The 18740-nt window shown below is 41.9% G+C and overlaps 1 protein-coding gene across 1 annotated transcript in view; it reads right to left on the bottom strand.

The window, feature by feature from the left end:
* Positions 1 to 14233: 14233 nt before the first annotated feature.
* Positions 14234 to 18740, bottom strand: part of wdr43 (WD repeat domain 43) — a 32857-nt gene continuing 28350 nt past the window's right edge. The window contains exons 16-17 of the mRNA XM_035801084.2: positions 15839 to 15897; positions 14234 to 14943 (exon numbers count right to left, since the gene is read on the bottom strand). Of these exons, the coding sequence (XP_035656977.1) occupies positions 14830 to 14943; positions 15839 to 15897 (173 nt within the window). The 3' untranslated portion in view covers positions 14234 to 14829. The remainder of the gene's footprint in view (positions 14944 to 15838; positions 15898 to 18740) is intronic.

Raw genomic sequence — 18740 nt, 5'->3', positions numbered from 1 at the left:
TAAATATATTGATCACAAGCTTAGCCTTTTGTTAACAACACTGTCATCTCAGATTTAAAAAAAAAAATGCTTTTCAACCAATGCTACACAAGCATTTGTGTAAGATTATTGATAGCTAGCATAGCATTAAGCCTAGCATTCAGCAGGCAACATTTTCACCAAAACAAGAAAAGCATTCAAATAAAATAATTTACCTTTGAAGAACTTCGGATGTTTTCAATGAGGAGACTCTCAGTTAGATAGCAAATGTTCCGTTTTTCCAAAAATATTATTTGTGTTGAAGAAATCGCTCCGTTTTGTTCATCCCTTTCGGCTAAGAAAAAAACCCGTATCCGGGAGTGTAATTATAGCCCCAAGCTCATTACCATAACGCAACGTTAACTATTCATGAAAATCGCAAATTAAATTAAATAAATATATTGGCTCACAAGCTTAGCCTTTTGTTAACAACACTGTCATCTCAGATTTTCAAAAAATGCTTTTCAACCAATGCTACACAAGCATTTGTGTAAGATTATTGATAGCTAGCATAGCATTAAGCCTAGCATTCAGCAGGCAACATTTTCACCAAAACAAGAAAAGCATTCAAATAAAATCATTTACCTTTGAAGAACTTCGGATGTTTTCAATGAGGAGACTCTCAGTTAGATAGCAAGTGTTCCGTTTTTCCAAAAATATTATTTGTGTCGAAGAAATCGCTCCGTTTTGTTCATCACGTTTGGCTAAGAAAAAAACCCGTATCCGGGAGTGTAATTATAGCCCCAAGCTCATTACCATAACGCAACGTTAACTATTCATGAAAATCGCAAATTAAATTAAATAAATATATTGGCTCACAAGCTTAGCCTTTTGTTAACAACACTGTCATCTCAGATTTTCAAAAAATGCTTTTCAACCATAGCTACACAAGCATTTGTGTAAGAGTATTGATAGCTAGCATAGCATTAAGCCTAGCATTCAGCAGGCAACATTTTCACAAAAACAAGAAAAGCATTCAAATAAAATAATTTACCTTTGAAGAACTTTGGATGTTTTCAATGAGGAGACTCTCAGTTAGATAGCAAATGTTCAGTTTTTCCAAAAAGATTATTTGTGTCGGAGAAATCGCTCCGTTTTGTTTGGCTAAGAAAAAAACCCGAAAATTCAGTCATTACAACGCAAACCTTTTTCCAAATTAACTCCATAATATCGACAGAAACATGGCAAACGTTGTTTAGAATCAATCCTCAAGGGGTTTTTCACATATCTATTCGATGATGAATCACTCGTTGCAGTTTGGTTTCTCCTCTGTTTAAAATGGAAAAATGCACGCACCTGGAGATTACGCAATAGTTTCGACGGAGGACACCGAGCGGACACCTGGTAAATGTAGTCTCTTATGGTCAATTTTCCAATGATATGCCTACAAATACGTCACAATGCTGCAAACACCTTGGGGAAACGACAGAAAGTGTAGGCTCATTCCTTGCGCATTCACAGCCATATAAGGAGACATTGGAACACAGCGCCTCCAAAATCTGTCTCACTTCCTGTATGAAATTTCATCTTGGTTTCGCCTGTAGCATTAGTTCTGTGGCACTCACAGACAATATCTTTGCAGTTTTGGAAACGTCAGAGTGTTTTCTTTCCAAAGCTGTCAATTATATGCATAGTCGAGCATCTTTTCGTGACAAAATATCTTGTTTAAAACGGGAACGTTTTTCATCCAAAAATGAAATACTGCCCCCAGAGGTTCAAGAGGTTAACTGACGTGCCTAGTTGAAAAAGTGTTCATAAAAAATTAAATACTAAAGGGGTAATGTAGCAAAGCCTTCACAGATCATCTTGAGGAGAGAGGTGTCGATATTAAACTATTTTTGCTATTACAAAATTGCGCTGGAAGAAATCGCAGCAGTTTTACAGGGGAGCCCAAGCAATTGTGTTATTATGTGGTTTTTTTCGCATTATTTGTAACTTATTTTGTACATAATGTTTCTGCAACCGTATCTTACGGCAAAAAATAACTTCTGGATATCAGAACAGCGATCACTCACCTCGGATTAGATTAAGATTTTTTCTACAACAAAGACGACGCACAAGACATTCTCCAAACACCCCACCGGACTGACATCCCCATTATTTGCAAGAGGAAGCGACGCAGGTACAGAGGACAAAGAGCCAGATGCCAGGTCAAGACCCGGAGAAGGCGACTGGGAATGCTGCCGTTACCGTCAATACTACTCGCCAACGTGCAATCATTGGACAATAAATTAGACGAGGTACGATCACGAATATCCTACCAACGGGACATAAAAAACTGTAATATCCTATGTTTCACGGAATTGTGGCTGAATGACGACATGGATATTCAGCTAGCAGGATATACGCTGCACCAGCAAGATAGAACAGCACACTCCGGTAAGACAAGGGGAGCGGGTCTGTGCATATTTGTAAACAACAGCTGGCGCACGAAATCTAAGGAAGTCTCTAGATTTTGCTCGCCTGAAGTAGAATATATGTGACAAATTGCCTAGAGAGTTTTCAGCTATACTTTTCGTGTCTATTTATTTACCACCAGAGACCGATGCTGGCACTCAGACCGCACTCAGTCAGCTGTATAAGGAATTAAGCAAACAGGAAACCACTCACCCAGAGGCGGTGCTCCTAGTGGCCGGAGACTTTTTAAAACCATTTTATTTTACCCCCTTTTTCTCCCCAATTTCGTGGTATCCAATTGTTATTATCTACTATCTTGTCTCATCGCTACAACTCCCGGCCCGGCTCGGGAGAGACGAAGGTTGAAAGTCATGCGTCCTCCGATACACAACCCAACCAAGCCGCACTGCTTCTTAACACAGCGCGCATCCAACCCGGAAGCCAGCCGCACCAATGTGTCGGAGGAAACACGTGCACCTGGCAACCTTGGTTAGCGTGCACTGTGCCTGGCCCGTCCCAGGAGTCGCTGGTGCGCGATGAGACAAGGATATCCCTACCGGCCAAACCCTCCCTAACCCGGACGACGCTATGCCAATTGTGCATCGCCTTACGGACCTCCCGGTCGCGGCCGGTTCTGACAGAGCCTGTGCGCGAACCCAGAGTCTCTGGTGGCGCAGCGAGCGCTGCAGTACAGCGCCCTTAACAACTGCGCCACCCGGGAGGCCCATGGCCGGAGACTTTAATGCAGGTAAACTTAAATCAGTTCTACCAAATTTCAATCAACATCTTAAATGTGCAACTTCAGGGGAAAAAAAATCTAGATCACCTGTACTCCACACACAGAGACGCGTACAAAGCTCTCACTCGCCCTCCATTTGGTAAATCCGACCACAACTCTATCCTCCTGATTCCTGCTTACAATATATACTACAGTACTATTTTGTTATCACAAACTGGAACATGTTTTGGGATTCATCCGATGGCATTGAGGAGTACACCACATCAGTCACTGGCTTTATCAATAAGTGCATCGAGGACGTCGTCTCCACAGCGACTGTACGTACATACCCCAACCAGAAGCCATGGATTACAGGCAACATTCGCACTGAGCTACAGTGGGGCAAAAAAGTATTTAGTCAGCCACCAATTATGCAAGTTCTTCCACTTAGAAAGATGAGAGAGGCCTGTAATTTTCATCATAGGTACACTTCAACTATGACAGACAAAATGAGCAAAGAAATCCAGAAAATCACATTGTAGGATTTTTTTATGAATTTATTTGCAAATTATGGTGGAAAATAAGTATTTGGTCACCTACAAACAAGCAAGATTTCTGGCACTCACAGACCTGTAACTTTCTTCTTTAAGAGGCTCTTCTGTCCTCCACTCGTTACCTGTATTAATGGCACCTGTTTGAATTTCTTATCAGTATAAAAGACACCTGTCCACAACCTCAAACAGTCACACTCCAAACTCCACTATGGCCAAGACCAAAGAGCTGTCAAAGGACACCAGAAACAAAATTGTAGACCTGCACCAGGCTGGGAAGACTGAATCTGCAATAGGTAAGCAGCTTGGTTTGAAGAAATCAACTGTGGGAGTAATTATTAGGAAATGGAAGACATACAAGACCACTGATAATCTCCCTCGATCTGGGTCTCCACGCAAGATCTCACCCCATGGGGTCAAAATGATCACAAGAATGGTGAGCAAAAATCCCAGAACCACACGGGGGGGACATAGTGAATGACCTGCAGAGAGCTGGGACCAAAGTAACAAAACCTACCATCAGTAACACACTACGCTGCCAGGGACTCAAATCCTGCAGTGCCAGACGTGTCCCCCTGCTTAAGCCAGTACATGTCCAGGCCCGTCTGAAGTTTGCTAGAGAGCATTTGGATGATCCAGAAGAACATTGGGAGAATGTCCTATGGTCAGATGAAACCAAAATATGACTTTTTGGTAAAAACTCAACTCGTCGTGTTTGGAGGACAAAGAATGCTGAGTTGCATCCAAAGAACACTATACCTATTGTGAAGCATGGGGGTGGAAACATCATGCTTTGGTGCTGTTTTTCTGCAAAGGGACCAGGACGACTGATCCGTGTAAAGGAAAGAATGAATGGGGCCATGTATTGTGAGATTTTGAGTGAAAACCTCCTTCCATCAGCAAGGGCATTGAAGATGAATGTGGCTGGGTCTTTCAGCATGACAATGATCCCAAACACATCGCCCGGGCAACAAAGGAGTGGCTTCGTAAGAAGCATTTCAAGGTCCTGGAGTGGCCTAGCCAGTCTCCAGATCTCAACCCCATAGAAAATCTTTGGAGGGAGTTGAAAGTCCGTGTTGCCCAGCAACAGCCCCAAAACATCACTGCTCTAGAGGAGATTTGCATGGAGGAATGGGCCAAAATACCAGCAACAGTGTGTGAAAACCTTGTGAATACTTACAGAAAAAGTTTGACCTCTGTCATTGCCAACAATAACAAAGGATTGAGATAAACTTTTGTTATTGACCAAATACTTATTTTCCACCATAATTTGCAAATAAATCATTAAAAATCCTACAATGTGATTTTCTGGATTTTTTTTCTCTCATTTTGTCTGTCATAGTTGAAGTGTACCTATGATGAAAATGACAGGCCTCTCTCATCTTTTTAAGTGGGAGAACTTGCACAATTGGTGGCTGACTAAATACTTTTTTGCAACACTGTAAATGGTAGAGCTGCCGCTTTCAAGGTGCGGGACTCTAACCCGGAAGCTTACAAGAAATCCTGCTCTGCCCTGCGACGAACCATCAAACAGGCAAAGCGTCAATACAGGGATAAGATTGAATCAAACTACACCGGCTCCGACGCTCGTCTTATGCGGCAGGGCTTGCAAACTATTACAGACTACAAAGGGAAGTACCGCTGCGAGCTGCACAGCGACACGAGCTTAATCACTTCTATGCTCGCTTCAAGGCAAGCAACACTGAGGCACGCATGAGAGCATCAGTTGTTCTGGACGACTGTGTGATCACGCTCTCCGTAGCAGGCGTGAGTAAGATCTTTAAACAGGTCAACATACACAAGGCTGCGGGGCCAGACGGATTACCAGGATGTGTGCTCCGGGCATGTGCTGACCAACTGACAGGTGTCTTCACTGACATTGTCAACATGTCCCTGATTGAATCTGTAATACCAACATGTTTCAGGCAGACCACCATCGTCCCTGTGCCCAAGAACACAAAGGCAACCTGCCTAAATGACTACAGACTCATAGCACTCACGTCCGTAGCCATGAAGTGCTTTGAAAGGTTGGTAATGGCTCACATTAACACCATTATCCCAGAAACCCTAGACCCACTCCAATTTGTATACCGCCCAAACAGATCCACAGATTATGCACTCCACACTGCCCTTCCCCACCTGGACAAAAGGAACACTTATGTGAGACTGCTATTCATGGACTACAGCACAGCGTTCAACACCATTGTACCCACAAAGCTCATCACTAAGCTAAGGATCTTGGGACTAAACACCTCCCTCTGCAATTGGATCCTGGACTTCCTGACGGGCCGCCCCCAGGTGGTGAGGGTAGGTTGCAACACATCTGCCATGCTGATCCTCGACACTGGAGCTCCACATGGGTGTGTGCTCAGTCCCCTCCTGTACTCCCTGTTCACCCACGACTGCATGGCCAGGCACGACTCCAACACCATCATTAAAAGTTTGCCATAGACACAACAGTGGTAGGCCTGATCACAGACAACGATGAGACAGCCTATAGGGAAGAGGTCAGAGACCTGGCCGTGTGGTGCCAGAATAACAACCTATCCCTCAACGTAACCAAGACTAAGGAGATGATTGTGGACTACAGGAAAAGGAGGACCAAGCACACCCCCATTCTCATCGACGGAGCTGTAGTGAAACAGGTTGAGAGCTTCAAGTTCCTCGGTGTCCACATCAACAACAAACTAGAATGGTCCAAACACACCAAAACAGCCGTGAAGAGGGCACAACAAAGCCTATTCCCTCAGGAAACTAAAAAGATTTGGCATGGGTCCTGAGATCTTCAAAAAGGTTCTAGGTTATACAGCTGCAACATCGAAACCATAGACCAGAGACTGGGTCCATCACTGCCTGGTACGGCAATTGCTCGGCCTCTGACCGCAAGGCACTTACAGAGGGTAATGTGTACGGCCCAGTACATCACTGGGGCTAAGCTTCCTGCCAACCAGGACCTCTACACCAGGCGGTGTCAGAGGAAGGCCCTAAAAATTGTCAAAGACCCCAGCCACCCCAGACATAGACTGTTCTCTCTACTACCACATGGCAAACGGTACTGCAGTGCCAAGTCTAGGACATAAAGGCTTCTCGACAGTTTTTCCCCCAAGCCATAAGACTCCTGAACAGGTAATCAAATGGCTACCCGGACTATTTGCATTGTGTGCCACCCCCAAACCCTCTTTTTATGTTGCTGCTACTCCCTGTTTATCATATATGCATAGTCACTTTAACTATACATTCATGTACATACTACCTCAATTGGGCCGACCAACCAGTGCTCCCGCACATTTGCTGACCGGGCTATCTGCATTGTGTCCTGCCACCCACCAACCCCTCTTTTACGCTACTGCTACTCTCTGTTCATCATATATGCATAGTCACTTTAACCATATCTACATGTACATACTACCTCAATCAGCCTGACTAACCGGTGTCTGTATGTAGCCTCACTACTTTTATAGCCTCGCTACTGTATCTTTTTTTTGTATCTTTTTACTGTTGTTACTGTTGTTACTTATTTCTTTACTTACCTATTGTTCACCTAATACTTTTTTTGCGCTATTGGTTAGAGCCTGAAAGTAAGCATTTCACTGTAAGTTCTACACCTGTTGTATTCGGTGCACTTGACAAATAAACTTTGATTTGATTTGAGCTGACGGTGCCCCCGATATGGTGGGGAAACATAAAGGTTTCGCAAAGTTGATTGAAGATAAGATTGGCCACCCCATGGTTAAATGTCACTATCATTTGCCAAGAGAATCGGTGTTTCAAGACCAAGCCAGACAACTTCGAGGAGAGCGACTTGGATCTGTCTGTTTCAGTGGATGGGTATCGATGACTTTGAAATGCAGCTGATCGCCTCCATTATCCACAGTTGGAAGAGCCTGTCAGTGAAATTTGACAGTCTGAAGAATGTTGCATGTGCAATGCTTCAGCATTTGGATCCACATATCTATGTGAACAGATCGTTTCACACATGAAGTCAATCCTGAGCCCCTCACGCAGCCGGTTGACAACAGACCAGTCGGAGGCCTGTGAGCAGGTGTGTCCAAATATAGCCCAGATATTAGGCGGCTAAGCAATGGAAAGCAGGGACAAGGACCTCACTAAATCGTTAAGATGTGATTTTCAATACAAAATGATATAACCTTGTGATGTTCATGCCAGTACCTTTCAGCAAGTAGTAATGTGAACGTGTGTGTATATTTGTGTGTTGCAGGGGATTTGGAATAAGACGGGGAGACAGGAGACGGAGATATGGATAATTAAATAATACTTTTTTTCTTACATTTAGTTATGTCTAGGGCTGTTGGTAGGCCTAACAGTATTCTCAGTCGTTGTTTTATTTATTCAACCTTGTATTTTTCAATAAATAATGTTATTTTTTTGATCACATGTTTAATCTATGTTCATGTTTGCATTAGATTGCTATAACAATAGCTCCAGGACATAGATTTCCATTAGTTGCATAACTTGACCTTCATCATATTAAGGTAATTCTTCCTTGTGGGAGAATCAATTAAGCTTACCTTAAATCCCTTACATTATCAGAGTAAATTTGTTTAAGTAATACTATAGATTTGTGCAAGTTGCAAAGGGATCAGTCTCTTCGTTTAAAAAATGAAACAACATTGACACCCAGTGGCTGTTGTCGAAAACAACCATCCAAAATGCAACATCTCTGTACTGTAGGCTACTTACTTGCTATTGTATTTGCCCTTGGCCTCTTTGGAAATGGATAGGAACCTTCATCTCAATTTCCACCTAAAATTACATACCAAAATCTAACTGTCTGTAGCTAAGGATCTGAAGCGAGGACATGCATATTCTCGATACTATTCAAAAGGAAACACTTTGAAGTTTGTGGAGATGAGAAATTAATGTAGGAAAATATATAGACCTGGTAAAAGATAAACAAAAAACATGGGGTTTCTATTTGAAATTGTTCCATCATTTTTGAAATGCAAAATGTCATACATTGAGATAGGAAGCTGGGATAGATGTTGTCCACAACAGGGCAGAATGAGAGAATGAGAGAGCTACATAATATTTAGTATGAAGTCTCCCAGGTGTCCTTCACGATTTGCCCAAATGTACCCAAGGGGCCTCCAAGTGGCCGAATTGGTCAATTGATACATTTTCAAGTACATAACTATAGAGAACATAAAAATGTTTACACACTCCCAGGAATGTCATACATGATGGATCATTAGCTTCCCTTCATAAATGGTACTAATAGGAGACCCGATCCAATACTTCCCAACACAGAAGTTAACTATTTAAGATAAGGGCCAAGTTAGCAGCCAAAATGTATCAAATTTCATAAGTACACACACCACACACAAAATGAAAAAAAAAAAAAAAACATTTAGACACTATTTACAATTCGAGTTGATGCCAAGTCCCATAGAAGAAACTTTCTGCTGTGAAGCAGAGGGTAACAGCACAAGTAGTGCAGGTGATGGGAGATTTATTGTGGCACAGATTACATCAACACCTCCCTGCTGTGCTCTTTTGGCCATGAGGCACATTCAGGTCTGCAATTAAGCATTTTAGTCGGAATGGGGTGGGTTTGGAGCCAGAGAAGGCAGCAGGGGTCAGACTCGAGGAACCAGTTCCTATGTTTGTATTTTAGGTTATTGTCCCACTGAAAGGTGAATTCATCTCGCAGTGTCTGGTGGAAGGCAGACAACCTGTGCTTCTCGGATTTTGCCTGTGCGTAGCTCCATTCCATTTATTTTTTATCCTGAAAAACTCCCAAGTCCTTAACGATTATAAGCATACACATAACATGATGCAGCCACCATTATGTTTGAAAATATGGAGAGTGGTACTCAGTAATGTGTTGTATTGGATTTGCCCCAAACATAACACTTTGTATTCAGGAAAAAACATGTAATGCTTTGCCCAATTTTCTGCAGTATTACTTTAGTACCTTGTTGCAAATAGGATGCATGTTTTGTAATACTTATATTATGTACAGGTTTCCTTCTCACTCTGTCAATTAGGTTAGTATTGTGGAGTAACTACAATGTTGTTGATCCATCCTCAGTTCTCCTATCACAGACATTAAACTCTAACTGTTTTAAAGTCACATTTGTCCTCATGGTAAAATCCCTTAGTGGTTTCCTTCCTCTCAGGCAACTGAGTTTGGAAGGACGGCTGTATCTTTGTAGTGACTGGGTGTATTGATACACCATCCAAAGTGTAATTAATAACTTCACCATGCTCAAAGGGATAATCAATGTCTGCTTTTCTTTTCTTTACCAATAGGGGCCCTTCTTTGCGAGGCATTTGAAAACCTCCATGGTCTTTGTGGTTGAATCTGTGTTTAAAATTCACTGGTTGACTGAGGGACCTTATAGAAAATAATATGTGTGGGGTACAGAGATTAAGTAGTCATTCAAAAATCATGTTAAACACTATTGTTGCACACAGTGGATCCATTCACTTTATTTTGTGACTTAAGAACATTTTTGCTCCTGCGTTTATTTAGGCTTGCCAGAACAAAGGTATTGAATACTTATTGACTCAAGACATTTAAGCTTTTCATTTTTATTAATTTGTAAACATTTCGAAAAACAATTGCACATTGACATTATGGGGTATTGTGTGTAGGCCAGTGACACAAAAATCTCATGTAAATCCATTTTAAATTCAGGCTGTAACACAAGAAAATGTGAAAAAAGTCAAAGTGTGTAAATGCTTTTTGAAGGCACTGTAAGTCAATAAAGTTAAAACACACAATTATTAAATACATTGCTATATGGGCCTGAGGGTTGCCTTGCGGCAAATATACAATGTAAGTACACATCATAAAAATCAAATCCACCAGCTGAGCAAGTGGGGAATTTAATCCCTGAGCAATGCGACGTCATGGTGTCACGCTCTGTTTTAGCACAGGGCATGACTAGGGGGTTTCTAGGTATTATATTTCTATGTTGGTGTGTGTGTGTATGGTTCCCAATTGGAGGCAGCTGATGATCGTTACCTCTAATTGGGGATCATTCCTAATGTGTCCCTTTTCCCACCTACGATGTGCGCTACATATTTCACGATCGTTATGTCGCTGTTGTTTTGGAATTTTCACAATCATTAAAATGTGGAACTCTACACACGCTGCGCCTTGGTCTAATCATTCATACGACGGTCGTGACACATGGGCAACACACCCATGCTGGGAAAGACTGTACTGTGCATCCAAACAATAACATCCAGAAATTCGTGAAAAACAAGAACTACATGGACATTTTGGGTTTATTTATTTTTTAAAGCATATTTTAAAAAGTCCCACCATCGCATATGGAGACATTTTTTTTGTGAAAGTTTACTAATGAGTTCCCAATATAGGTTTCCTGTGCACACTAAGAGTGCATTAGCCCGCTATGCCAAACTAAGCATTACCTTTCGGATTCAATGTAATTGTTCAGCTCTTAGGCATACAAAGTTACTCATCACACAAGCATGGTAACTGATTACCACCTTGTTACACTTCATTCCCCTTTGACCTCTTCACACTCATCCTCGCAGAAACCCATTAAGGTCAAGGCACCAATGTGACCAACCTAATAACTTTACCTGGAAAGCGGTTTCACAGCAATCTGAGCATGTAATGGGGTGTAGGTAGAATGCTAATTGTGTTCTGTTTACCCAAAGTCAAGACACTGTACAAAGATTACATTTAGCACACTCAGTCCATACAGTAGAAATATCAATGGTGAACAGCATCCACAGGATATTAAGACAATAGGTAAACACCCACAACAATGTAAAACACCCCCAAGATAGTAACACAATAGGCCTATATCAATGGTCAACACCCCCAAGATATTAAGATAACAGCCCTATATCAATGGTCAACACCCCCAAGATATTAAGATAACAGGCCTATATCAATGGTCAACACCCCCAAGATATTAAGATAACAGGCCTATATTAATGGTCAACACCCCCAAGATATTAAGATAGCGGGCCTATATTAATGGTCAACATCCCCAAGATATTAAGATAGCAGGCCTATATCAATGGTCAACACCCCCAGTAATTAAGACAGTAGTCCTATATGAATGGTCAACACCCCAAGATATTACGAAAGTAGGCCTATATCAATGGTCAACATCCCCAATATATTAAGACAGTAGGCCTATATCAATGGTCAACACCCCCAATATACACTGCTCAAAAAAATTAAGGGAACACTAAAATAACACATCCTAGATCTGAATGAATGAAATATTTTTATTAAATACTTTTTTCTTTACATAGTTGAATGTGCTAACAACAAAATCACACAAAAATTATCAATGGAAATCAAATTTATCAACCCATGGAGGTCTGGATTTGGAGTCACACTCAAAATTAAAGTGGAAAAACACACTACAGGCTGATCCAACTTTGATGTAATGTCCTTAAAACAAGTCAAAATGAGGCTCAGTAGTGTGTGTGGCCTCCACGTGCCTGTATGACCTCCCTACAACGCCTGGGCATGCTCCTGATGAGGTGGCGGATGATCTCCTGAGCGATCTCCTCCCAGACCTGGACTAAAGCATCCGCCAACTCCTGGACAGTCTGTTGGTGGATGGAGCGAGACATGATGTCCCAGATGTGCTCAATTGGAGTCAGTTCTGGGGAACGAGCGGGCCAGTCCATAGCATCAATGCCTTGCTCTTGCAGGAACTGCCGACAACACTCCAGTACATGAGGTCTAGCATTGTCTTGCATTAGGAGGAACCCAGGGCCAACCGCACCAGCATATGGTCTCACAAGGGATCTGAGGATCACATCTCGGTACCTAATGGCAGTCAGGCTACCTCTGGCGGGCAGATGGAGGGCTGTGCGGCCCCACAAAGAAATGCCACCCCACACCATGACTGACCCACCACCAAACCGGTTATGCTGGAGGATGTTGCAGGCAGCAGAACGTTCTCCACTGCGTCTCCAGACTCTGTCACGTGCTCAGTGTGAACCTGCTTTCATCTGTGAAGAGCACAGGGCGCCAGTGGCGAATTTGCCAATCTTGGTGTTCTCTGGCAAATACGAAACGTGCTGTAAGCACAACCCCCACCTGTGGACGTCGGGCCGTCATACCACACCGTCATGGAGTCTGTTTCTGACCGTTTGAGCAGACACATGCACATTTGTGGCCTGCTGGAGGTCATTTTGCAGGGCTCTGGCAGTGCTCCTCCTTGCACAAAGGCGGAGGTAGCGGTCCTGCTGCTGGGTGGTTGCCCTCCTACGGCCTCCTCCACGTCTCCTGATGTACTGGCCTGTCTCCTGGTAGCGCCTCCATGCTCTGGACACTACGCTGACAGACACAGCAAACCTTCTTGCCACAGCTCGCAATGATGTACCATCCTGGATGAGCTGCACTACCTGAGCCACTTGTGTGGGTTGTAGACTCAGTCTCATGCTACCACTAGAGTGAAAGCACCGCCAGCAGTCAAAAGTGACCAAAATATCAGCCAGGTAGCATTGGAACTGAGAAGTGGTCTGTGGTCACCACCTTTAGAACCACTCCTTTATTGGGGGTGTCTTGCTAATTGCCTTTCAAACTTGTCTATTCCATTTGCACAACAGCATGTGAAATGTATTGTCAATCAGTGTTGCTTCCTAAGTGGACAGTTTGATTTCACAGAAAAGTGATTGACTTGGCTTTACATTGTGTTGTTTCAGTGTTCCCTTTATTTTTTTGAGCAGTGTATATACTCATTATAAAGGTTTAATATTGTTCCAGTCTTTTCTAATCTCTGCCTCTTATAAAGACAATGTGAGAAATGTGTGACTGAGACAGAACTCTGACTGAGACAGAACTCTGCAGGGGAGTGTAAGAGAAGAGTCAGACATTCCACTATAATTCAACTTGAGTGGACATTTACTGCTGAGCTTTTAGATAACACAAACTCTTGTTTATATAGCTGTGTATGCAAGGTTTTGGTCTCATGAGTAGAAGGTAATGATGTAGGCAGTGACATTACTAAGATATGACTGTAGGAATAATACAACTCGGACCCTTTTCTAGTTCTTGTCAACTTCTGTCTGCAATTGCATTAAAGGTTGAATGACTAAATTAAAAGATAGTCTGAATGGTCATTCCACCAGTGAGCCAATGATTGACCAGGAACAAGGAACAATATCCTGCCTGGTTGGCTCTGTCCGAAGGTTTTTTCGAAAGGGGCCAGAGTCCCCATCCCATTTTCGACCTGCTCTTGATTTGGATACTAGTTTACTTAAGGGAAATCAGACAGTGTGAATGTTAAACTAAATCAAGGAACAGTCAAGAGTCAGTTTATTCAAGTAAACTAGCATCCAAAACAGCATTGTTACATTTTTTTTTTAAGTGCCCTTTGATCACGTTCCCTGCATTTAGACAGCCACAATTTAACCAGCCATTTATACACCTAAATCGCACCAAGTTCACATCTTTTCTCCAGTCCCCAATCCAGCTATGATTAAAAGGCAGTGGACACTGACTGCCAAGCCCCCAAAAAAAAAAAAGCATTGCACAAAAGGAATTAAAAACAGATTCAGAAAATACAAAGGTTCAGTTGGAGACTTTACAGAAGAATATTTAATACCAAGAAACCTGGGGGAGGGGTGGGTAGCTCAGGAAAGAGGGGGACTCAAACACTACTGTTCATACTGATTTACATTGAGTGGGGACATGACCCATTAGTCATGGTTACATCCCAAATGGCACCCTATATAGTTAAATACTTAGAACAAGGGCGCATAGCGAGCTACTTTTGACCAGTCCTATGCAGGAAATATGCAGCCCATGTCTGGCAACGAGCCCACCTTTTCTCTGGTGGGCTTGTTCTGGTTTACACCCAGAACCACAGATCAAGTGGAAAAAAGGCGGCGATTGGGGGAGAAGCATGGCACTTGAGCCTCGTCCAGCTTCAAAATATGGGGCTTCAGGTTGGTAGTGGGGTGGGTATTTAACACCACCTCCATAGTGGAGGTCCCTGGTTGTGGCACAATGGTGGCCTCACTCACCGCCAAATACCAACCACTGCCTGCCCATTTTCTTCTATAAAAACAATTTGTTCTGATAAGAAAATCAAAAGGATAAAAATAAATGAAAGTACATATAAATCTTTCAGGTCCATTTGTAGTTTATTTTGTTAAATTGGTTTCCTTCGCTTGTCACTCCTCCTCGCTCTCATTCCCCGGTTCAATGTCGGAATCGCCAGTCACTTTTGATTCCATCCTCATGCCTTCCTCCGCCTTGTCTTCCATAGTCTCATCCTCCTCCCAGTTCTGCACAGAACAGAAATGCACAATACAGTGAGACGCTTCACTCATCATACGTCAACCTTCCAATAAATGCAACGTCAGTGAGAATGTGTTAGTTCAAGAGCAAAAGTGCACTTTACGACACCTCATTGTATTCCTTTCCACCCAAACACAGCACTAGTCCTATGGACCCATAGGGGTGCACGTTACATTGTTTTTTACCAACGGTTTCCAACTTAATCAAAGGCTTGGTGAAGAGTTGAATCGAGTGTTAGTGTAAGGGTTATATTGATGATTCCCCTTGCCACTTTGTTGAGCCAATGGGTTTTTGGTTTTAGTTTGTCTTGCCTTCACCTACTCAACATGGCATCTTATTGGCTGGTTTGCGTAGCTTGCTTACGAGGGAGGATGTTTCAATTAGAATCATCCCAGTGAACAAGCACCAAACCAGCGGTAAGTTGTTGGTCGCAAAGCACTGTACGTCAAAAATGATTTTTATACTCCCAAGTGATGATTTAAATATACAATTTATATCAATTTGTTTGAACATCACACATAAGATGCAGCGTTAGTGAATATGTGTTGTGCATTTTGTTGTAGAGAAGTCCCACTAATACTAGCTAGCAACTTACTGTGTCGGGGGGGGGGCTCTGTATACTTTGTACAGTGCAGAGTTGGACGTGCAATTTTGTGCTGTACCTATCAGAATATATCTCCATGACTGGTGCCACAAGTTGGAGTTGGTGTCTATGTCTATGATTGATTGTATACAAGAGTACCGTTACATTAGTGCTAGGGTAAAAAAAAACATGCACCCATTTGAGATTGGGAAACCCCTTCCTATTTACTTGATAAAGCAGTTAACAATCCATCTGTACTCCATCCCACCCACAGCTCCTGTGTCATCTTAACCACCTACATCAGAATCCTCATCTGGAAGACCTTCGTCACCTGTAGCATTGTCTTCATCAGAGGACTCTAAAGTGGAGAAGATAAAACTGGTCAGTCAAAGCCACAGTCCAGACACTTTACAGAACCACTACACAGATTTTTATATTGAACAAAAATATAAATTTCAAAGACATTACTGAGTTCTGTAACTTCAAAAGAAAAGCAGTCATTAAAAAACAAAAAAACATTAGAGCCTAATCTATGGATCTACTGACTGGACAGGGGTGCAGCCATAAGCCCACCCACTTGACAGCCAGGCCTAACCAATCAGAATGAGATTATCGCCAACAAAAATGGCTTTATTACAGACAGAAATACCCCCCCCAATCTCAGATGATCATGCAGGTAAAGAAGCTGTGGTGAGTCCAGTTGGAGGTACTGACAAATCTAAAATGTTGGTAGCGAAATGAACAATCAATTCTGGCAACAGCTCTTTTGGACATTCTTGCAGTCAGCATGACAATTGCACATGCCCTCAACTTGAGACATCTGTGGTATTGTGTGGTGAAAAATACCACACAAGGTGCACCTGTGTAATGTTCATGCTATGTAATCAGCTTCTTGATTTGTAACACCTGTCAGTTGGAACGATTATCTTGGCAAAGGAGAAATGCTCACTAACAGGATGTAAACAAATTTGTGCACAAAATGAAATAAACAGTATGGAAAACTGCTGGGGTTTTTTTTTTGCTCATAAAACATGGGACCAACACTTTACATGTTGCATTTCAATTTGTGTATATTGATTAGTCAGAACAGAGAAAGACCAGAGAGACCGAGAACACATACTGAAAGAGGGAAAATAAGAGTTACGCGAGGAGAATAAACTGTTGAACAAAGCCCTGTGTTGAAGTGCACACATCCCTTCTTGAATGCTGTTGAGGAAACATCCTTATTTGCATTTGAGTTCTTAAAAAAAGAAAACGCAGCTTATGACACACGGGGGTCTAGACTGATTGCTTGATGGAATTCGTAGCGAAAGCAAATGCATACAGTAAGTCAGCTATATTGTGTAGAGTAGCAGTATTTACACAGTTATCACTGTTCATGGTAAAGAGAAATACAGAGGGAGGACGGTGTGTGTGGTGGCGAAGTTCAGGGTTTGTTTGATAGCTAAGCAGAGCATTGTGTTTGAATACAGAACGGATTTATTATTTTGACTCCTACATAAGCACAAATGGAGAGGTGCAGCTGCAAACACCGAACCCTCTGGAGACTTAAACAGAAGGGCCAACGTGAGGGTGTAATCCTTTAGGGCGTCTTCAAAGTAATTCTGCATGAACAGATTTAGAATTTGATAAATTGGAGGTACATGTGACCTCAAAGAAATAAAGTGACTAGATAAAAAGGACAGGAACGTCCATACAGCATCTGCGTTAGGGCTGTCGCGACTAAAAATCTTGGTCGATCGAACGTAGTCTGTTCCTTTGACCAATACATTTTTGAAATGGTATATTTTTCCATATACACACACGTATTTTAATAAAATCAACTACATGCGTCGAGCTTGTCTGATGCTTTAAGCTTACGGTTTGGTGAATAAAATGCCTCAAGAGGGCACCAGAGGTCTAGAAGAACAGAATATGTACAAAAATAAATACATATAAAGTAAACTTGACCTGAGTAAATCACCTCCTGGTCCTGCTGGTTTTAGCAGATTCTACCATGCCTCTCCTGAAGATGCAGCTCCACGAGGAGTCTGCTACCTTTCATGTGGAATGTCAATTTAACTTACAATTTTTACCAATCTGCATGGCAGTTATGGTTCTCATATGCACATTTGTGAAAGTTATTTAATTTATAGTATCCTATTCTCAAAATCATTGTCATGTGGTTACATCACAACTCTATCCAAAATAAAATAAATAAAGTTCATTCTATTGACACGGCCAGCCATGTAAAAAATAGCCTACATAAAGCCAACAAACAAAAACATCACAGCGGGCCGGTAGAAAATATCCTGATAAAAACACATTTGCTAAACATGACATGCAACATTGTATAAAATAGTCAGGGGCCTCGAGTTTTCCGAGCCAGTGAGCTTGGGACAAACAGCTGTAGGATATTTGCTTAGGGATAAGCAGCAACGCTTGACATGGGCAGGAGCTTACCGGCGCGCAGAGTACCAGCACCTCAAATGTTCTACTACTTGAGCTCCTGTTCCTCTTGTAGAATGTTACCTCAAAAGTATTGTGGAGCGCTTGCAACTACAGTGCATTCTGAAAGTATTCAGACCACTTCACTCTTTGCAGTTACGTTACAGCCTTAGACAAACTATTTCATCTACATACAATACCACAATGACAAAGCAAAAACAGATTTAGACATTTCTTCAAATGTATAATTTATAAAACTGACATATCACATTTAAATAAGTATACAGACCCTTCACTCAGTACTTTGTTAACCCTATTTTCATTTTTGGAGAACAAAAAGTTGAACACTGAAACAAACACAGTAAAGTGCTTTGGAGCACCTACAATGACATTTAGGGAATAAAGGCAAACTCCGTTCCATCATTCATTGAATGATTCATTCATCACAAAACAGACTGATCTTGCCAAAGAAACATGCATTAAAGTATTTGGCAATATTAGCAAAATGATGCATGACATGCCAGCAACAAACACTGACACTACACATCTAAGTATAAGTATATCTGACCAAATTATTAAAGACAAGCACTGTAATTTGAATTTCCATAAAGTGATTGTTGATAGACAATGACAAGCCATCGGGATCTGACAACTAGGATGGAAAATTACTGAGGATAATAGCGAATGATATTGCCACTCCTATTTGCCATATCTTCAATTTACCAGAAAATGTGTGCACTCAGCCCTGCTATATTGTGGATAAAGGGTGATCTG

The sequence above is a fragment of the Oncorhynchus keta genome, chromosome 2, assembly GCF_023373465.1.
Source record: "Oncorhynchus keta strain PuntledgeMale-10-30-2019 chromosome 2, Oket_V2, whole genome shotgun sequence".
Taxonomy (NCBI): Eukaryota; Metazoa; Chordata; class Actinopteri; order Salmoniformes; family Salmonidae; genus Oncorhynchus; species Oncorhynchus keta.
This window is presented reverse-complemented; position numbering and strand designations above follow the sequence as displayed.